Source organism: Procambarus clarkii, chromosome 17 (genome assembly GCF_040958095.1).
Source record: "Procambarus clarkii isolate CNS0578487 chromosome 17, FALCON_Pclarkii_2.0, whole genome shotgun sequence".
Classification (NCBI taxonomy): Eukaryota; Metazoa; Arthropoda; class Malacostraca; order Decapoda; family Cambaridae; genus Procambarus; species Procambarus clarkii.
This window is the reverse complement of record NC_091166.1, coordinates 48,270,763-48,288,262: the sequence shown is the minus strand read 5'-3', so window position 1 is coordinate 48,288,262 and position 17,500 is coordinate 48,270,763. Positions and strand designations below refer to the sequence as shown.

General features: G+C 48.6%; 2 protein-coding genes and 1 pseudogene across 4 annotated transcripts in view; 1 reads left to right on the top strand and 2 right to left on the bottom strand.

Moving 5' to 3' along the window:
* The window catches only part of LOC123752815 (serine protease inhibitor dipetalogastin), a 180,280-nt gene that overhangs the window by 96,526 nt on the left and 66,254 nt on the right, over nucleotides 1–17,500 (top strand). The window lies entirely within an intron of this gene.
* LOC138365546 (WAS/WASL-interacting protein family member 1) lies at nucleotides 3,367–8,245 on the bottom strand. Its single transcript, XM_069325977.1, has 3 exons — nucleotides 7,592–8,245; nucleotides 6,677–6,804; nucleotides 3,367–6,071 (listed from the first exon to the last, which is right to left on the bottom strand). The coding sequence occupies exon 3, from the start codon at nucleotides 4,709–4,711 to the stop codon at nucleotides 4,280–4,282; it is 432 nt and encodes a 143-aa protein (XP_069182078.1). The 5' UTR covers nucleotides 4,712–6,071; nucleotides 6,677–6,804; nucleotides 7,592–8,245; the 3' UTR covers nucleotides 3,367–4,279.
* On the bottom strand, nucleotides 10,620–17,239 carry LOC138365545 (uncharacterized; annotated as a pseudogene).

Genomic DNA, 17,500 nt, shown 5'->3' with positions numbered 1-17,500 from the left:
TTAGTCAAATCTACATCAGCAGATGTTACTAACTCCCAGAGGTACTTGTAGCCGAGCCTAAGCCTAGCAGTGGTAACATCTACATAGTCTCCCAATGGAGGAGGAGGAATTGTTCACAATGAATACCTACAGAATGACGGGGAATAGATGGAAGCGTGAGTCTCAGATTGGGTCGCAGAGATGCTAGAACGTTGTAATTTAGCGTAACAGTAACGAGAATTAACATAAAATGAACTAAAGGAACTGGTTGTGGAAGCAAACACTCTTCATAATTTTAAAAGTGATCTGATAGGGTAATATGCCGGGGGTCACTGCATTGGATAACTGGCGGCTAGAAAGGCGGGGTCCTCGAACTAAAGCTCGATTCTGAATAGGTGAGTACATACACCCGCAGATAGTGAGTAATGTTACCAGATTATTCATTACTCGCGAGTGGTGTCCCGCGTGAGTAATGTCCCATTGTGTTTCCGTGTTTGAATCAGTGATTATAAACTCTCATTCCGTCTATTACCGGTACAAGTAATAATGATGAAGAGTAATAATGCATTATGATAATACAGTCAACCCCATTACCTGTGTGAGTCGTGACACAGGTAATGGGGGTGAGCTGGGCCCCAGGGCCGGGGGAGAGGGGGGGCAGGGGGCGCGGGCCCCCCCCCCCAGCAGTAGACCTGGACACACCTGTCGCTGCTAATGAAGTTGGGAGCGTAGTAACGGTGGTGGGTCTCTGGTTACTCCCCCGGGTGAGCACCTCGCCACTAGAGATCAGATGCAACACAAAATATTTAGGTATTATCGCCCTTAGTTACTCTTGTGTGGTGGGGAGAGGGGGGGAGACTACTGTAGCCTCGTATGTGGTTGTTTGTCGCTGTTGCTGCATGGGAGTTACTGTGGGGGGGGGGTGGAACCCCCCCCAGTCCGTTACTGTGGGTGGTCCCCTCCACCCTTCGAGTCCGTTGCTGAGAAGGTAACAGGTGGACTGTTATTATCTCCTTGACTCGTGAAGGTACCTAGCCCATCCTAGCAGCGGGCACCTAGCCCACAGCTCGCTGACAGAGGACGAGTCATCATATATTCCGTTGCGACGCCAGAGAAAATGACACTGGAGTGATTAATGCTAATGTTATGGAGGTTGTGAGTGTGGCCGGCGCCGGGCGCCCCGGGGACAGGTCACCAGCAGCAGCACTTCCTCGACATGTTGCAGCGGCGGTGTGATGGCTCCGTGGCTCCTGGGAGGCCGCTAACACCTAGCCACAGAGGCGGGTGGGTGTGGCGCGCCTGCCTGGCCACTTTATTAGTTGGTTGAGAGGTTTCCAATTACTGTCTTCGGGAACAATGGCCCACTTGCAACCACATGTGCGTGTGTGTGTGCGCGCGTCTTTATCAAATAAGCGCACATAGAGGTGCTAGAGAGGGGGGGGATGGCGGGCCCCCCGGGGGTGAAGAGGAGCCACCAGGCTGCAGACGATGCCCCGGCCGCACTCACAGATATATGACTCCACCACAGCCATAACCAGGCCATTGGACCTCGACTTATAGATCATCACCAGATTATCCGCCTTGATGATTTGGTCGATGACCTCCGAACTTGGTGAGAAGGGTGGCAACTTTGTGGTGAGTGGGGGGGGGGGGGGGGGAGGCTGCAGGAGGCGGGGGTGGAGGAGGGGGGCGGGGGTGGGAGCGCCGCGACACTGGAGGTCACATCCCCAGGACAAGAGCCGGAGCCAACAGCGAGGAGTCGTAACCTCGCAGTTTCCTGTTGACGAATTAGCAAGAGTGTGAGTCACATTATTATTGTTCAGAGCTTCTGCTTATTTCACGTAAGGTTAGTTAATCTTATGTCTGAAGCGATCAGAAAAGTACTCCAATAATTTCCTTCTAGTGCCCACACACACACACACACACACATATATAATAGGCATCCATCAGTATCAGAAGACTATGGAGTTGCGCTCTGGTTATCAGTCGGAGTGGCCTCTCCAGGGCTCAAAGCCAGGGTAGGTTGATACGAGGAAGCAGCTGTCACCCAAGCAGCAGATCCCCTCCCCCCCTCTCCACGGCGCCGAAAGTCTCCAATGAAAAGGCACACGTAAATACGATTACTCCCAGCGCCGTTGCAGGAACTGTCAGAACAAGGTTGAAGGCAACAACGAAATGCCTAAGGGCTCCAGCTCCGGAGGTTACCTCGAAATTGGTAAAAGAAGCCACAGAGACAACAAACCCGGAGACCGCCGTGGTCGGGGCCGGAGAAGAGCCACCCCAGCAAGGGCAAGAACAACCCCAGCCTCGTGAGCAGCCTAGCGCGTTCTACGGAAGGGACGGAGATACGCCGGTCCGAGCTCGGTTCAGGACAGCTGGCCCGGCAGAACGGATGTCCCCGACCTTCACCTCGCCCAGTCCTGCGCCCAGCAGAGCTTGAGCCGCACGAGCCCCAGGAGGTGGACGTCCCAGCCCTTCACCTACGGTTCCTGACAGAGATCGCCACAGCCCCCTTTCACTCGAGACCGGCTTCCTTCAAGACCAAGCAGAAGGAAAAGTAATAATTATTAATTAATTATACTTTTATTATGATAATTATAATAATAATTGTTGTAATAACACACATATATATATATATATTACACATAAATACAAATTTATAAGGTGTATTTATAGGGGCCCTGACGGCTGAGTGGACACACCTCTGGGGTCGTAGTCCTAAGGGGCCCGGGTTCAATCCCCGGCGAAGGCGGAATTCCCAGAGGAATTACTGGCCCACGTCCATGTCATATAATTTATATGACATGGAGGTGGATCAGTAATTCTCTTGGGCTTCAGTAATAGTCAGGGAAAAGTTGAAAATATTCAGTCTTTCAGCAGAATGCTGCTTCTGAAAACTTTTCTTATTTAAGACTGCTCATAGCCTTCGGCCTCACACGCCTGGGGTCCACGGTTCAAGACCCATCTATTTTATATATAATAATATAATATAATTATAAGCGTGGATTCACCTCAACCCCATCATGCCCAATCTTGGAATGAGTAGTCCTGAAATAATTAACCCATAGTGGGAAAGTCTTCTGCTCTCTCATTTCTATTAGTCTGGCTAGAGTAATACTCAAGAATGGACTTGAGAATGGTCCAGGACGGACCGAAACGTCGTCGTCCCTTCACTTTCTAGTGCGTGATCTGGTCAACACATTTCAGCCACGTTATTGTAACTCATCGCCTACTCTGGCTAATTAGTTGTCCGGAGTGAATTACCGGAAGCCGTTACAATATGAGTACACAATGTTGGCACATATGGTACAAAATATAGGCACTAATATTGGCATATATATGGGAACAGAATATAGACATAAAATATAGGTACACAATATTAAAAAATAATGTAGGTATATATAATATGGGTACATATTAGTCCCGGTATTACGGGCTCACCATAGCCCGTGCTACTTGGAACTTTTTGTTCCGAGTAGCTGAATCTAAAACAACAATAACAAATAATAGTACATTCCTGGTAGTACAGTCGGGTTTCTTTTCGACTCGCAATCGTCAATTGTGTTCGAATCCTGGGGAGGACAGAAATCGTTGGGTACTTTGCTTAATGAACCTGCTCACGTTTCTGGAAAGGGCAACTCACCCCCATGAAGTTTCCACTAGATGTAGCGTACATGAACGTCTGTGAAGCCTTTAAGGTATTACACAAAATTCTGGCACATAAACTACAAGCACATTGAATAAACGGCAAAACACCAGAATGAATCATATGGTTAAAACTAAGCGGAGGTCGCCCTCAATGGGAAAGAAGCAGACTGGAAAAAAATGTGCTAAGTGGAGCACCGCAAGATTCCATTTTAGGACCACTCGTTATTGTACTCATACATCAACTACATAGGTACCAAATCACAAATCAATTTCACTTAAGACTTGCTCAGCTTAGGTTTCCTCGTCTTAAGGTGCAGGTGTTATGCCTGAGGCGTCCGCATCCAAGATTTTAGTGTTAGTGCACCCGATCTCCTGTGTTGTCAATATTGCTCAGATGTGCTGGTCTCTGAGATGTATTATTCAACTGTGGTGCTGAACGGTATCACAGAATTATCTCAAGATGTATGACAGTCGGTTCACAAGGACATATTGACCTATGAGTATGTTGCGCTGCATGGTTCCTTAGGAATGTATCAAAATATCTAACACTGAATTTGCAGCTACAAGATAGTCTACTGGGAGTATACTCATAATCTCCTTAATCATGCTCCAACACCTGGAACCCAAAACCCCTCTGGTGATACTGGTGTGTTTAGGGTTCTTCTATAGTTTCATAGATGTCTTCGTCGTCGTCAGCGCTGAAGGTGCTACCGGAGGGCTTTGTGTCTGAGGGCGGCGGTTTACTGGGCAGCTGAGGTTTAGGGGGTGGCCATTGACGCCCGCCCACCTCCTTGGGACCAGAGGACGCGGGAAGATTGGAATTTGGGCTGTTGCTCCGCACCGACTGTGAGGGCTTCAAGGCTGAGTGCAAGAATGATGGTTTGTTGGACGGTACGGGCGGTCGAGACATCTGTTGACTCTCTTCCACCTCGTCGTATGGGTCCTGATCGTCTTCGATTGTTTCAAGTTGTCGCGGCAAGGTGTTGGGCTCGTCTGAGAACGATGAGGAAGTGTGGATGGCAGAGTCTCTTCTTACAGGCGGTGGTGGCGGGACGCGGGCGGGAGCCGGAGGGTTCCTGGACATATTAGGACCATTGGAGGGCGAGGTGACTGGAGGTGGATAAGTTTTGGGTGGAGGTGGATAAGCTGTGGCTGAAGGTGGGTTGGTTTTAGGTGGAGGTGGATAATCTGTGGGTGGTGGTGGATAAGTTGTGGGTGGTGGCGGATAATCTGTGGGTGGTGGCGGATAATCTGTGGGTGGTGGCGGATAAGCTGTTGGAGGTGCCGGATAAGCTGTGGTTGAAGGTGTACCAGAACTAGGTACAGATGGTGGTGGCTTGTTTGTGGGTGGAGGGGAGTAAGAATTGTAAGTACATTGTTCTTAGAATTATCGTTGTTCTCGTTATTGCCAACATCTGTGTAACATTCGTCATCATCAATACCAATTTTCTCCTGATGGGCTGCGGGGCGCTGAGACTGTGTGATGGTGGGCCCCCTGTGAAGTCTTCGGCGACGCTCCTGATGGACTGTCTGTTTTCAACAACTCCATGCCATCCTGATCGTTTTGTCTGAGACTCCTTTTGCGATTTAATAAGACGGAAAATGAAACACAACCAATCAGAATACCAATAACTAGACCAGTACCGATTCCAGCCACGATCCATACAACTATTGGCAAAGGGCTAATGAAAAGAGCAAAGAGGACGTAGACCACCGCCAGCATCTTTTATTGTGAAGGAAACATTGAGGTTGTTCCCTATTGTTACTCTGTGGAACTCAACAGTACCACTTTCTACGACGACGCTGTCAACTTCAGCATTGCTATGTGGCAGTCCTCCACCCTCAGTGTGGCTCCACCTGCAGGATGATAGCCCTCGCTGGCAGGCTGTGGATAGTCACCTGCTGCAAAGTTAGTGCTCCATTACTCACCACCAAACCCTCGCTCTCCACCTTATCCACAGTTACGTTCACGATTTCTGAATTTTCTGCACTCGAATTGTAATCAAATGTTTTAGGTTGCCGATATAACTGGTGTCAATCTTGAATGTGAAGTTTCCGTCCAGTATGACTCGCCTTAAGATTTTGACAGTGGAGTCGTTAATCTCACAGAGAGCGTCAGTTGCTCTCACGCTCAGGTCAGCCACAGTCGAACTATATATGTCGAACTGTTCAACCGGGTCTCTCTTGATAAGGTCCACTTCGGAGTTGTTGATCCTCAGCAAGGATGCCACGCTGGTGATGGCAGTCGCTGAGGAATTAGTAAGATGCAAGTGTACCACACAGCTCTCATCCCCCACTCTTGCTGCTGTCTTAACGTTTTTTGAGTCTATGATTTTGACACGTTTATCCTTGCCCGGGCATTGTTCTTCGATGTTAAGAGACTTGGCACCAATGACGACCATCTCGTCTATGTCCTCCCATGTGGCCGTGGGCAACTCAGAGCTCTGCGGAGCAACGGGAGAGAAATATTAGCTCAATTAGGATGTTGTAAATGAGACAAGTTGCTCTCCCACTACCCAGAGATGCCTCGGAGCACAGCAATCAAGGAGTCGCCAGCACCTGTAAATAAGACTGTTATTTAGCATTTATCAACGTCACAGGGCAACCTTGGTCAGAGGGATTACTTACTATTATGTAAGAGATAAATGGAAAATAAATGATATAAACATATACTGTTGAGATAATGAATAGAAGCTCTTGTGTTTGTTAAATTCAAAGATATAACACTTGCCAATATTTTTTTTGAGCCATTAAATTGTTTTTGGTATTGTCGGGAACAGGAAACCTGTTAGGGTAATCGAGGTCCAACTAGGCCTACTATTGTTGACTAACTCCCGGGTACCTATTGACTGCTAGGTGAACAGGTGCATCAGGCGTCAGTATATGTGCCCGAACGCCTCGCACCTCCCAGGAATCGAACCCGGGGTCATCACTCACATATGGGAGGCAAAGTTGTATTAAGTAAAATTAACAAACTGACGCTTTATTTTTTGTTAATATTTGCTGTTGTTACTGGTGTGTGGCGTCGCCGTCAGGTGGTGTTTCTCACCTCGCTTCTGCCAGTAACGTTGCAGGTCAGGATCCTGGAGGTTAAGTTGCACAGGAAGGAGCCCTGCAGGAGGATGGTCCGGGCGGGTCGTGCACCCACCAAGAGCCGCCATCGCGGTTATCACTGTCCTGTAGAGAACACCACCATGTTAGTCCTAGACGGAGGGGGGGGGGATTGGCGAGGGTAGTGCTGTATCGGGTGATGCTGTATGAGGTAGTGCTTAAAAGGGCGTTGCTGAAGGAGGTGTTGCTTTAGTGAGTAGGAGAGAGAGAGGCCCTTTTCCTAAACTAGCCCTTCAACCCTTAGCTTTCATAAAACAGCCGCAGACACTCATACGGTCGTGACAGCAAGCAAAATATGGAAATGCGAGCATGCTCGCGCTTGGCCAAGTATCCTATCTCCCAAGAGCTCCTAACTGTTGGTTTCTGAAGTGTGACCCACGTAGTAAACACTCAGGCCTGTCTGCAGGTCGGCGTTCAATCCCCGAGCGTCCAAGTGGTTAGGCACCATTCCTTTCCCCCCCCCTGTCCCAGCCCAAATCCTTATCCTGATCCATTCCTAGTGCTATATAGTCTTAATGGCTTGGCACTTTACCCCGATAGTTCCATTCCATTCTAGACACATGAACAAATTGTTATGCAACATTGTGCATGATTGTTCTCCAAAATCAGTTAATTTTCAGAAAAATGTTTAACTACGTAACTGGGCTGTTTTATAATAGGTTGAGGCTGTGTAACTTGGGCAAACACTGTGGCAGGTTGTAGTCTGGTCGCTAAAACGTGGCGTGAAGGTTGTGTAACAGGAGTGGGTATGTAATTTTTAAAGTCTCTCACACACCACACACACACACACACACACACACACACACACACACACACACACACACACACACACACACACACACACACGCCTTACCATGCTATGATTGTGTCCCTTATTCGGCGTGAGACAGCGACATGACCAAAGGACTTTCTCCTTAGGGTATAAGTGCCCCACATCCCGCCCTCGAGAGTGACGCCCTCCTTCAAGACTGTCTAGAGGAGACGGTTGACCTCTCAGTCGCCTGATGATGCCAGACCTCATCCACCTTCCAGGTGTAGGTCGAGCTCCCTGTCTTGGTTAACGAGGAGGAGGTCGAGGCTATCTCTTCAAGTAGAGGGTGACGTAATAAGGTCCTCCTTCAGGTGGCAGATGAAGGAAGAGATCCTCGACAGGGTGGCGCTCGTCTATACAGTGCAGGGTGAAGGTTCAGATCTTGAATGTAATCACTTCTTTCGGTGAGAGGAAGTGAATCTCAAGCTTTAGCGCGGCTTCCGTGCATCTCCTGGTGGCACTGGCACTCTCCTCCTCCTGGTGGCACTGGCACTCTCCTCCTGGTGGCACTATAACACTGGCACGCTTCTTCTGGTGGCACTATGATACTAGCACTTTCTTCCTCCCGGTGGAGGAAGGAAACTCCGGCGACCACTTCTATCACTGGTACTCTCCTCCTGGTGGCACTGGTATTGACACTCTTCTCCTCGTCTTAACACTCTGGCACTCTCCTCCTCCTGTTGGCATTCTGTCACTGGCATTACCCTCGCACAGCTTCCTGTCCTGTATCAAAATTATCACAGTTTTCCTGACTGTAGATTACCTAGTCTTGAAGATGGTTACGTCACTCTCCTACAACATTGTTAGCACTAATATGTCAGCTGTTGCACCGGCTGTTGCACCGTCTGTGTTGCACCAGCTGGAAGACTATCGACGCCCAAGATACCCAGACGATAAAGATTCAGGTGTCCTGGGAACTCTGTATAGTCTAACACAGTCGCAGCCTGAGGGCAGAATCCGCGATAATCTGTGCTGAAGTCAAGCTCAGTCTTTTTCAGTCTTAAATTAAAGGGCATAAGCACAAAAGGTCTTTTAGTGACCTCCGGCGAAGCAGGATCCCGACTCCCACCACACCCTGAGGGCACACCAGGAGCCCACCACACCCTGAGGGCACACCAGGAGCCCACCACACCCTGAGGGCACACCAGGAGCCCACCACACCCTGAGGGCACACCAGGAGCCCACCACACCCTGAGGGCACACCAGGAGCCCACCACACCCTGAGGGCACACCAGGAGCCCACCACACCCTGAGGGCACACCAGGAGCTCACCACACCCTGAGGGCACACCAGGAGCCCACTACACCCTGAGGGCACACCAGGAGCCCACCACACCCTGAGGGCACACCAGGAGCCCACCACACCCTGAGGGCACACCAGGAGCCCACCACACCCTGAGGGCACACCAGGAGTTCAAGCCGCCACCGGACACCTTCTCCCCGGCAGAAGATCCAACCAGGAAACGGAAAAAAGTCTTGTCAACTACCCTGTGATCCTAAATGGCCTGGCAAGTGAGCCAGGCCATTTATATATTAGAATTTGGTGCATAGTTAGGGTAATAACGGGGCTGAAAATTAAACCCCCATGTTTCACATATCTATAAAGAAAGGAAGTGACGTATTGGTCAGCACTGGGCTGTTATCAAGCCGTCATATCCTTTCTTTTCAGACGTGTGAGAGGTTGGGGGTCTAAGGTTCTGTATAATTAAATGTTTAGGCAAAATTTAACTGAAAGATTAAATTCAATGAAGGATTAAAAACAAATTTTCTCCCTTTTTCTCTTCTTTTAAGTGACGAAGAAAAATGAGAAACGTGGAGCTTGGTCTCCAGTGTGAAACAGAGAAAGAGGCGGTGTAACGAGAGGATTTACTGCAGATAAACAATCAGTTTTCTTATCTTGACTGAATATAGACGAAGACATGTAACAGTACTGTCACAAGGGTCGGGGGTAGTGTATAAATGCACCCCCCCCCCTCCCCCGAGAAACCTATTTTCTTACAAATTGCGTCTGAATTTGGCCGTTTGGCCGAAAATGGACGTACAGTAATTTGAAAAAGATACATAATTGAAAATCAATTTTAAATTAAGAAAGTGACGTGTGTGGAGAGTTAGTGTCATAATTTCTGTTTGTCCTGCACACCCTCCCCCTCCCCCCCCCCCCCCCCCCCCCATCCAGTGGGCAGCGGTGGATAGGTTACAATCACTCAGTTATTACCTACAGTTAGCAAACTGGGGATATTTGGCTAAATTTTCTGGTAGCAGATCATTTTAAATGAAATATTTACACATCTTTGGAACATTTGTTATAAAATAGTCTCTGAATTCACATATCTTTTCGCACTCCATCACTTACAAGTATCTCTGGGAATTTTCATTATCTGCTGATGTAACATGACCAAATGTAAACTGTGTGAACTAAATTTTTCGCACACCCTCCGTCACTATCTACGGAGGGTGACAGCCGGTGTGAAAGACCACCCCGCTTGACCGAGCCGTCTCGTACTGTACCTCCTAAGAAGAGATACAACCATTGTTGACCTGCGTCACTATGTTTACCTAGAGAGGGTTGTGGGTATAACAGTAAGGTTGAACTAGAACGCTGCGCCTATAGCACCGCTGTCACCAATTTTAGAACAGAACTCTGGTGCTTCAAACACATAACTCCATGTTCACTATTCCATTCACCACCGCTGACCACTGGCAGTGGTTGGAACTGGACACACTAACCACTTGGAATGATAGACTTGCCAAGGCTGCTGGTTCCACAGATAAGGAATGCTGCCACCACTGTTTTCAAGCGAACAGAGATCACGCCCATTAATTAGGGACCCTGGGTAGAGTAGGCCCCTTGGATAGTTAGTTACTTGTGAGCAGATAATAGAGACATTCTCTTGATAATTACTAAAGGGGGATTTTCCTTTTATTATTACTTTAAATTATTTGATAATTACTGTAAAGTTGTATAGATATGCTGGAGAACCAATAGGAATTAACCGATGGCTCAAGGGCTTGGTGGAATGTGTCCACTTTGATGAGAGGAGGAAGAGGAGGAAACTGATACGAACGAGGACTAATTTAACAATACGTTTATTAATTCAAGTATATACTATACAATTAATATATCATAAAGCTCCAAATATCCCTACTGGCAATGGGTGTCGGCTACACAGGGGAAATGGACGCTGATTAAAGTCATTTACCTTACAGGGCTGTTGGAGTAATCCTTTGCCGAGATGGTAATGTCTGCTGTCCCCTCTAGCCCATGCGCACCACCCTACACGACTCGTTGCCCACGGTGTTTACATAGAGATAATATCACTACACTAACTGGCTGAGCATATTTGGTTAGGGTGTACCAGCCACAGTTAGCAAGGAACGGTTAGTTAGGCATAGTTAAGCAGTCAAGCTGAACTAATCTCAGGTAACACAAAAAATTTGTGCAAAAGCACATTGTAAGAAATGCACATTCAAGTCCACTTTTTCTGTCTTGTGAGGAGTTACAGTTACGTAATCAATGACACGTGACCAAACGTGTCATTGTCACTAAACGTACCAAACTTGGATAAATCACGAGACACGTGTCCTTAGGATTTCACTTGGACTTGCTCAGCTTAGGTTTCCTCGTCTTAAGTTGCAGGTGTTATGCCTGAGGCGTCTGCATCCAAGATTTTAGTGTCAGTTCACCGGATCTCCTGTGTTGTCATTATTGCTCAGAGTGCTGGTCTCTGAGGTGTATTATTCATTATTAGATGTATTATTAGTATTATGTATTATTAGTGCTTAACGGTATCACAGAATTGCCTCAAGATGAATGACACTTCACAAGGACATGTTGAGAAACATGTTGAGAAAATAGGAATGTATCAAAGTATCTAACACTGAATTTGCAGCTACAAGATAGTCTACTGGGAGTATACTCATCCTCTCCTTAATCATGCTCCAACACCTGGAACCCAAAACCCCTCTGGTGATACTGATGGTTTAGGGTTCTTCTATAGTTTCATAGATGGGTTCTTCGTCGTCGTCAGCGCTGAAGGTGCTACCGGAGGGCTTTGTGTCTGAGGGCGGCGGTTTACTGGGCAGCTGAGGTTTAGGGGGTGGCCATTGACGCCCACCCACCGTCGGACCAGAGGACGCAGGAGGATTGGAATTTGGGCTCGTGGTCCGCACTGACTGTGAGGGCTTCAGGGGTGTGTGCAAGAATGATGGCTTGTTGGACGCTACGGGCGGTCGAGGCATCTGTTGACTCTCTTCCAACTCGTCATAGAAATCTTGATCGTCTTCCAGTGTTCCCTGTTGTTGTGGCAGAGCGCCGCGCTCCTCTGAGAACGACGAAGAAGTGTTCATGGCGGAATCCGTTCTTACAGGCGGTGGTGGCCGGACGCGGGCGGGAACCAGAGGGTTGCTGGACATGTTAGGACCATTGGAGGGTGAGGTGGCTGGAGGTGGATTGGTTGTAGTCGGAAGTGGATAAGCTGTGGGTGGTGGCGGATAAGCTTTAGGTGGAGGTGGATAAGCTGTGGCTGGAGGTGGATAAGATGTGGGTGGTGGCGGATAAGCTGTGGTTGAAGGTGTACCAGAACTAGGTACAGATGGTGGTGGCTTGTTTGTGGGTGGAGGGGAGTAAGAATTGTTAAGTACATTGTTCTTAGAATTATCGTTGTTCTCGTTATTGCCAACATCTGTGTAACATTCGTCATCATCAATACCAATTTTCTCCTGATGGGCTGCGGGGCGCTGAGACTGTGTGATGGTGGGCCCCTGTGAAGTCTTCGGCGACGCTCCTGATGGACTGTCTGTTTGCAACAACTCCATGCCATCCTGATCGTTTGACCGTTTGTTTCTTCGGTTCAAGAAGTAGAAACCTAATGCACCACCAATCAAAATACCAATAACAAGACCAATACATATTCCAGCCACTATCCATTTGGCTATTGATGAAGGGCCAAATACAAGAGCAAAGAGACGTAGACCACCGCCAGCATCTTTTAGTGTGAAGGAAACGTTGAGGTTGTTCCCTATTGTTACTCTGTGGAACTCAACAGTACCACTTTCTACGACGACGCTGTCAACTTCAGCATTGGCTATGTGGCAGTCCTCCACCCTCAGTGTGGCTCCACCTTGCAGGATGATAGCCCTCGCTGGCAGGCTGTGGATAGTCACCTGCTGCAAAGTTAGTGTTCCTTTACTCACCACCAAACCCTCGCTCTCCACCTTATCCACAGTTACGTTCACGATTTTGAATTTTCTTCACTCGAATTGTAATTCAAATGTTTTAGGTTGCCGATATAACTGGTGTTAATCTTGAAGGTGAAGTTTCCGTCCAGTATCACTCGCCTTAAGATTTTGACAGTGGAGTCGATAATCTCACAGAGAGCGTCAGTTGCTCTCACGCTCAGGTCAGCCACAGTCGAACTATATATGTCGAACTGCTCAACCGGGTCTCTCTTGATAAGGTCCACTTCAGAGTTCTTGATCCTCAGCAAGGATGCCACGCTGGTGATGGCGGTCGCTGAGGAATTAGTAAGATGCAAGTGTACCACACAGCTCTCATTCCCCGGGAGAGTCTTAACTTTTTGTGAGCCAATGATTTTGACAAGTTTCCCCCTGGCGTTGCATTGTGGTTTGATGTTAAGAGACTTGGCACCAATGACAATAGTTTTGTTTATGTTTTTCCACGTAGATGAATGCAACACAGAAACCTGCGGGAGAACAACATTACATTAGAATAATGTGAAGTAAACAGGTGTGTCTGTCTGATAAGTGTCGTCAACCACAAGGATGATGGCGGCTGTATCACGACACATTGTTCAGGACCGTAACTATGATACGTGTGTTAAGGGAGACAACCCTTCACACCGAACCATGCCAAGGGGCAATAGAAACATCTTGTAAAATTAGAGAATAAGAAGAAATGTCAAAGGATAGGTTTACACATTTACAGTGCTATTCGGGGTAAACACGAGTGGCTATTTTCCTTAGTATATACAAACATTATAATAAGGCCTTAATATGTTATTGAGCAATGGTCTATGCACAGCTGATACAGGACTTAATTGAATTACCAGAATTTTGATACACGATTATTCAATAAACTATTATGGTTTTTTACTACGATAGTTTTTTAAGCTTAAAACGCTGAGGTCTGTTAGGTTATTGGTTATTATTACTGTTAGGTCACCTCTGGGTGATTGTTTAAAGTCATGGTCCAAATGGCACCAAACTTTACAATCAATAAAGCTTGGTTGCCTGGCGCGTGTTGTGTGACGCAACCTCACGTCTGTGGTGTGTTGCCACCTGCTGGGGGATGACAGATGTCGTGGTGCCCCTGGCAGGTACTGGTGCCCCCCTGGCAGGTACTGGTGCCCCCCTGGCAGGTACTGTGCCCCCCTGGCAGGTACTGGTGCCCCCCTGGCAGGTACTGGTGCCCCCTGGCAGGTTACTGGTGCCCCCTGGCAGGTACTGGTGCCCCCTGGCAGCCACTCGTGCCCCCTGGCAGGTACTGGTGCCCCCTGGCAGGTACTGGTGCCCCCTGGCAGGTACTGGTGCCCCCTGGCAGGTACTGGTGCCCCCTGGCAGGTACTGGTGCCCCCTGGCAGGTACTGGTGCCCCCTGGCAGCCACTCGTGCCCCCTGGCAGGTACTGGTGCCCCCTGGCAGGTACTGGTGCCCCTGGCAGGTACTGGTGCCCCCTGGCAGGTACTGGTGCCCCTGGCAGGTACTGGTGCCCCCTGGCAGGTACTGGTGCCCCCTGGCAGGTACTGGTGCCCCCTGGCAGCCACTGGTGCCCCCTGGCAGCCACTGGTGCCCCCTGGCAGGTACTGGTGCCCCCTGGCAGCCACTGGTGCCCCCTGGCAGCCACTGGTGCCCCCTGGCAGGTACTGGTGCCCCCTGGCAGGTACTGGTGCCCCCTGGCAGGTACTGGTGCCCCCTGGCAGGTACTGGTGCCCCTTGGCAGGTACTGGTGCCCCCTGGCAGGTACTGGTGCCCCCTGGCAGCCACTGGTGCCCCCTGGCAGGTACTGGTGCCCCCTGGCAGCCACTGGTGCCCCCTGGCAGGTACTGGTGCCCCCTGGCAGGTACTGGTGCCCCTGGCAGGTACTGGTGCCCCCTGGCAGGTACTGGTGCCCCCTGGCAGCCACTGGTGCCCCCTGGCAGGTACTTACCTTGTCTTCACCAGTCACGTCACAGGTGAGGGTGAAGGAGCTTTGGTTGTGGACGCAGGAGGCGTAACCTTGCAGGAGGGGGATGGTGTCCTGAGCCGCCACTCTGCCGGCCGCTGCCACCGTGACCACCACCACCACTACCCTGCAGGGGAATCTCTGCTTCTTAGTCACGTTGTTGTTTTAGATTCGGCTACTTAGAACAAAAGTTCCAAAGTAGCACGGGCTATGGCGAGCCCGTAGTGGACTTACCTGGCACAGGAGCGGGGCTGTAACTGTTCTTAGTCACGCTAAGTGGTGCTAAAGGGGTGTAGTGGTGGTGAGGTGATGATTGACAAGATTGATAAAGATTAAGCCACCCAAGAGGTGGCACGGGCATGAATAGCCCGTAAAATTGACAAGGTTAAGATGGAAGGGGTGTACTGGTGGTGAGGTGTTGGTGATTGCGATAAGATGGTGCTATTGCGATGTAGATATTTATAAAACCTCGACATGCAATACGAGATTAAATTAGTCACAGGAACCACGAACTTAGTTACTATGGCAACTGTTAGGTGATAAGTATGGCAGTAAGTTACCACCAGGATCTTAGAGTAAACTAAGGCTGAGAGTAACTTTGATAAAAGATGAAAGTAACATTGTATCATTAATTGTTAAAGAGTCACCAAACGTTACAATTTAAAGTGTAAAACACTTAAAAATTCCCAAAACATAAACTGCAAACAAAGCGATACTTTTAAGGCACAACTAAATAAAACAATATAATAGTTGTAAACTGCACTTGTTTGTAAACCATCAAACAAAAACGGTTTATAGCAATAGACTTACATTTTGTTTACTGCTCCAGGTCGATGGTACTTATAAGAAGTTTATAGTGTTCCTTACTGATTAGCGAGTAATTGTAAACAATTAGGTCCCTCACCAGTACTGTCCTAGTGTACCAGTCACCACTACACACCGTTAACGAAGGTCTACATAGCAGCACACCAGCAGCTTAGAACAGTAAACATCAAGCTTTATATCACCATAAGTTTGTTTTGATTTGCCAATAATACGTTAGGTTAGCACACTACACAACCGTGAACCACCATACACAACCGTGAACCACCATACACAACCGTGAACCACCATACACAACCGTGAACCACCATACACAACCGTGAACCCCACCAAACCAGCAATAGTTATCACTAACCAAGCAGGAACGATGTGTATCGCCAACAAGATCTATATCATCAAACTAAACAAGTTTACATCATCACGTAATAGTCTACACCACCAGTGCCAGTCTACATCATAAACAACAACAGTATTGGATCTCCGGGTGACGAAGTTTACATAACAGAAGAGCATCGATTTACATCAAAACAAATTAAATACAAGTTTACATCAAAGTACAACACAATAGTTTACATCAAACAGCAGTCGATAAAACCAAATATAAACCACGAACATCAATTGTTAAACCTACACACATAACACAAACCACAAGACTGAAAACGAAACAATCGCTGAATTGTACAGTAACTTATATTTGTACACCATGTACATGCTCGCTACAATGACCGTATCAGTACGGGGCTCGCTACCCTTGTACTAGACTCCACTGTAAGAGGTCATATGCTGTTTTCTAGGTAAATATCGAAAGAAAAATTTTATTGCCTCCGACTACCAAGAGGTTGAAAGGCAGGGCTGAGGCGGTGACTCGACCCAGCAGGCACATAGGTCTGGGACCTGACGGCTGAGTGGACAGCGCTCGGGTTTCGTAGTCTTAAGGGTCCGAGTTCGATCCCCGGCGGAGGTGGAAACAAATGGGCAGAGTTTCTTTCACTCTGATGCCCCCTGTTCACCTAGCAGTAAATAGGTACCTGGGAGTTATACAGCTGCTACGGGCTGCTTCCTGGGAGTGTGTGTGTGTGTGTGTGTGTGTGTGTGTGTGTGTGTGTGTGTGTGTTGTGTGTGTGAGGGGGGGGGGGGGGAATCAGTGTTCAGTTGAGAGGCGGGCCCAAAGAGCCAGAGCTGAACCCCCGCAAGCACAACTAGGGGAGTACATGTAGGCGAGTGCGCAGCAGCAGAAGCAGCCAACGCCTTACCATGCTATGACTGTGTCCAGCTGTCGGCCTGAGACGGTGCCTTGACCAAGAGACTTTTTCTTCAGTGGATAAGTGCCCCACATCCCGCCCTCGAGGGTGACGCCCTCCTTCAAGACTGGCTGGAGGACAAGGTCGACCACTCAGTCGCCTGGTGAGACCAGACCTCCTCCACCTTCCAGGGATAAGTCGGGCTCCTTGTTTGAGTTAAAGAGGAGGCTGAGGCCTTCTCTTCAAGTGGAGGGTAACGTAGTGAGGTCCTCCTTCAGGTGCCAGACGAAGGAAGAGGTCCTCAGTGCAAGGTGGAGCTCGTCTATGCAGGTACTGGGTGGAGAGTGAGGTCCTCCCTCCAGGAGAAGGGTGTGGTCTCTCGTCTGTTCTCACACAGAGAAGGCGAGGCAGCAGCACACGCCCTCTCTTACTCCTGGTGGCACTAGGATGACACTTAAGAGACGCTTAGTGGCACTGGCTCTCTGCCCGCGACGCACAGGATATGAGTACAGCTTCCTGTCTACCAGACTAACACACGTTTCAAAACTTATTTTTTTGTTTGAATTACGAATTCAGGAATATTTGTTTCTTTGAAAATCTGGTTATATATCTAATTATTTTGACATGTACTCACCTAGTTGTGCTTGCGGGGGTTGAGATTTGGCTCTTTGGTCCCGCCTCTCAACCGTCAATCAACTGATGTACAGGTT

Excerpts from the sequence above, each read along its gene's own strand:
- LOC138365546 (XM_069325977.1), bottom strand. The coding sequence starts at position 4,711 with ATGTCCAGGAACCCTCCGGCTCCCGCCCGCGTCCCGCCACCACCGCCT.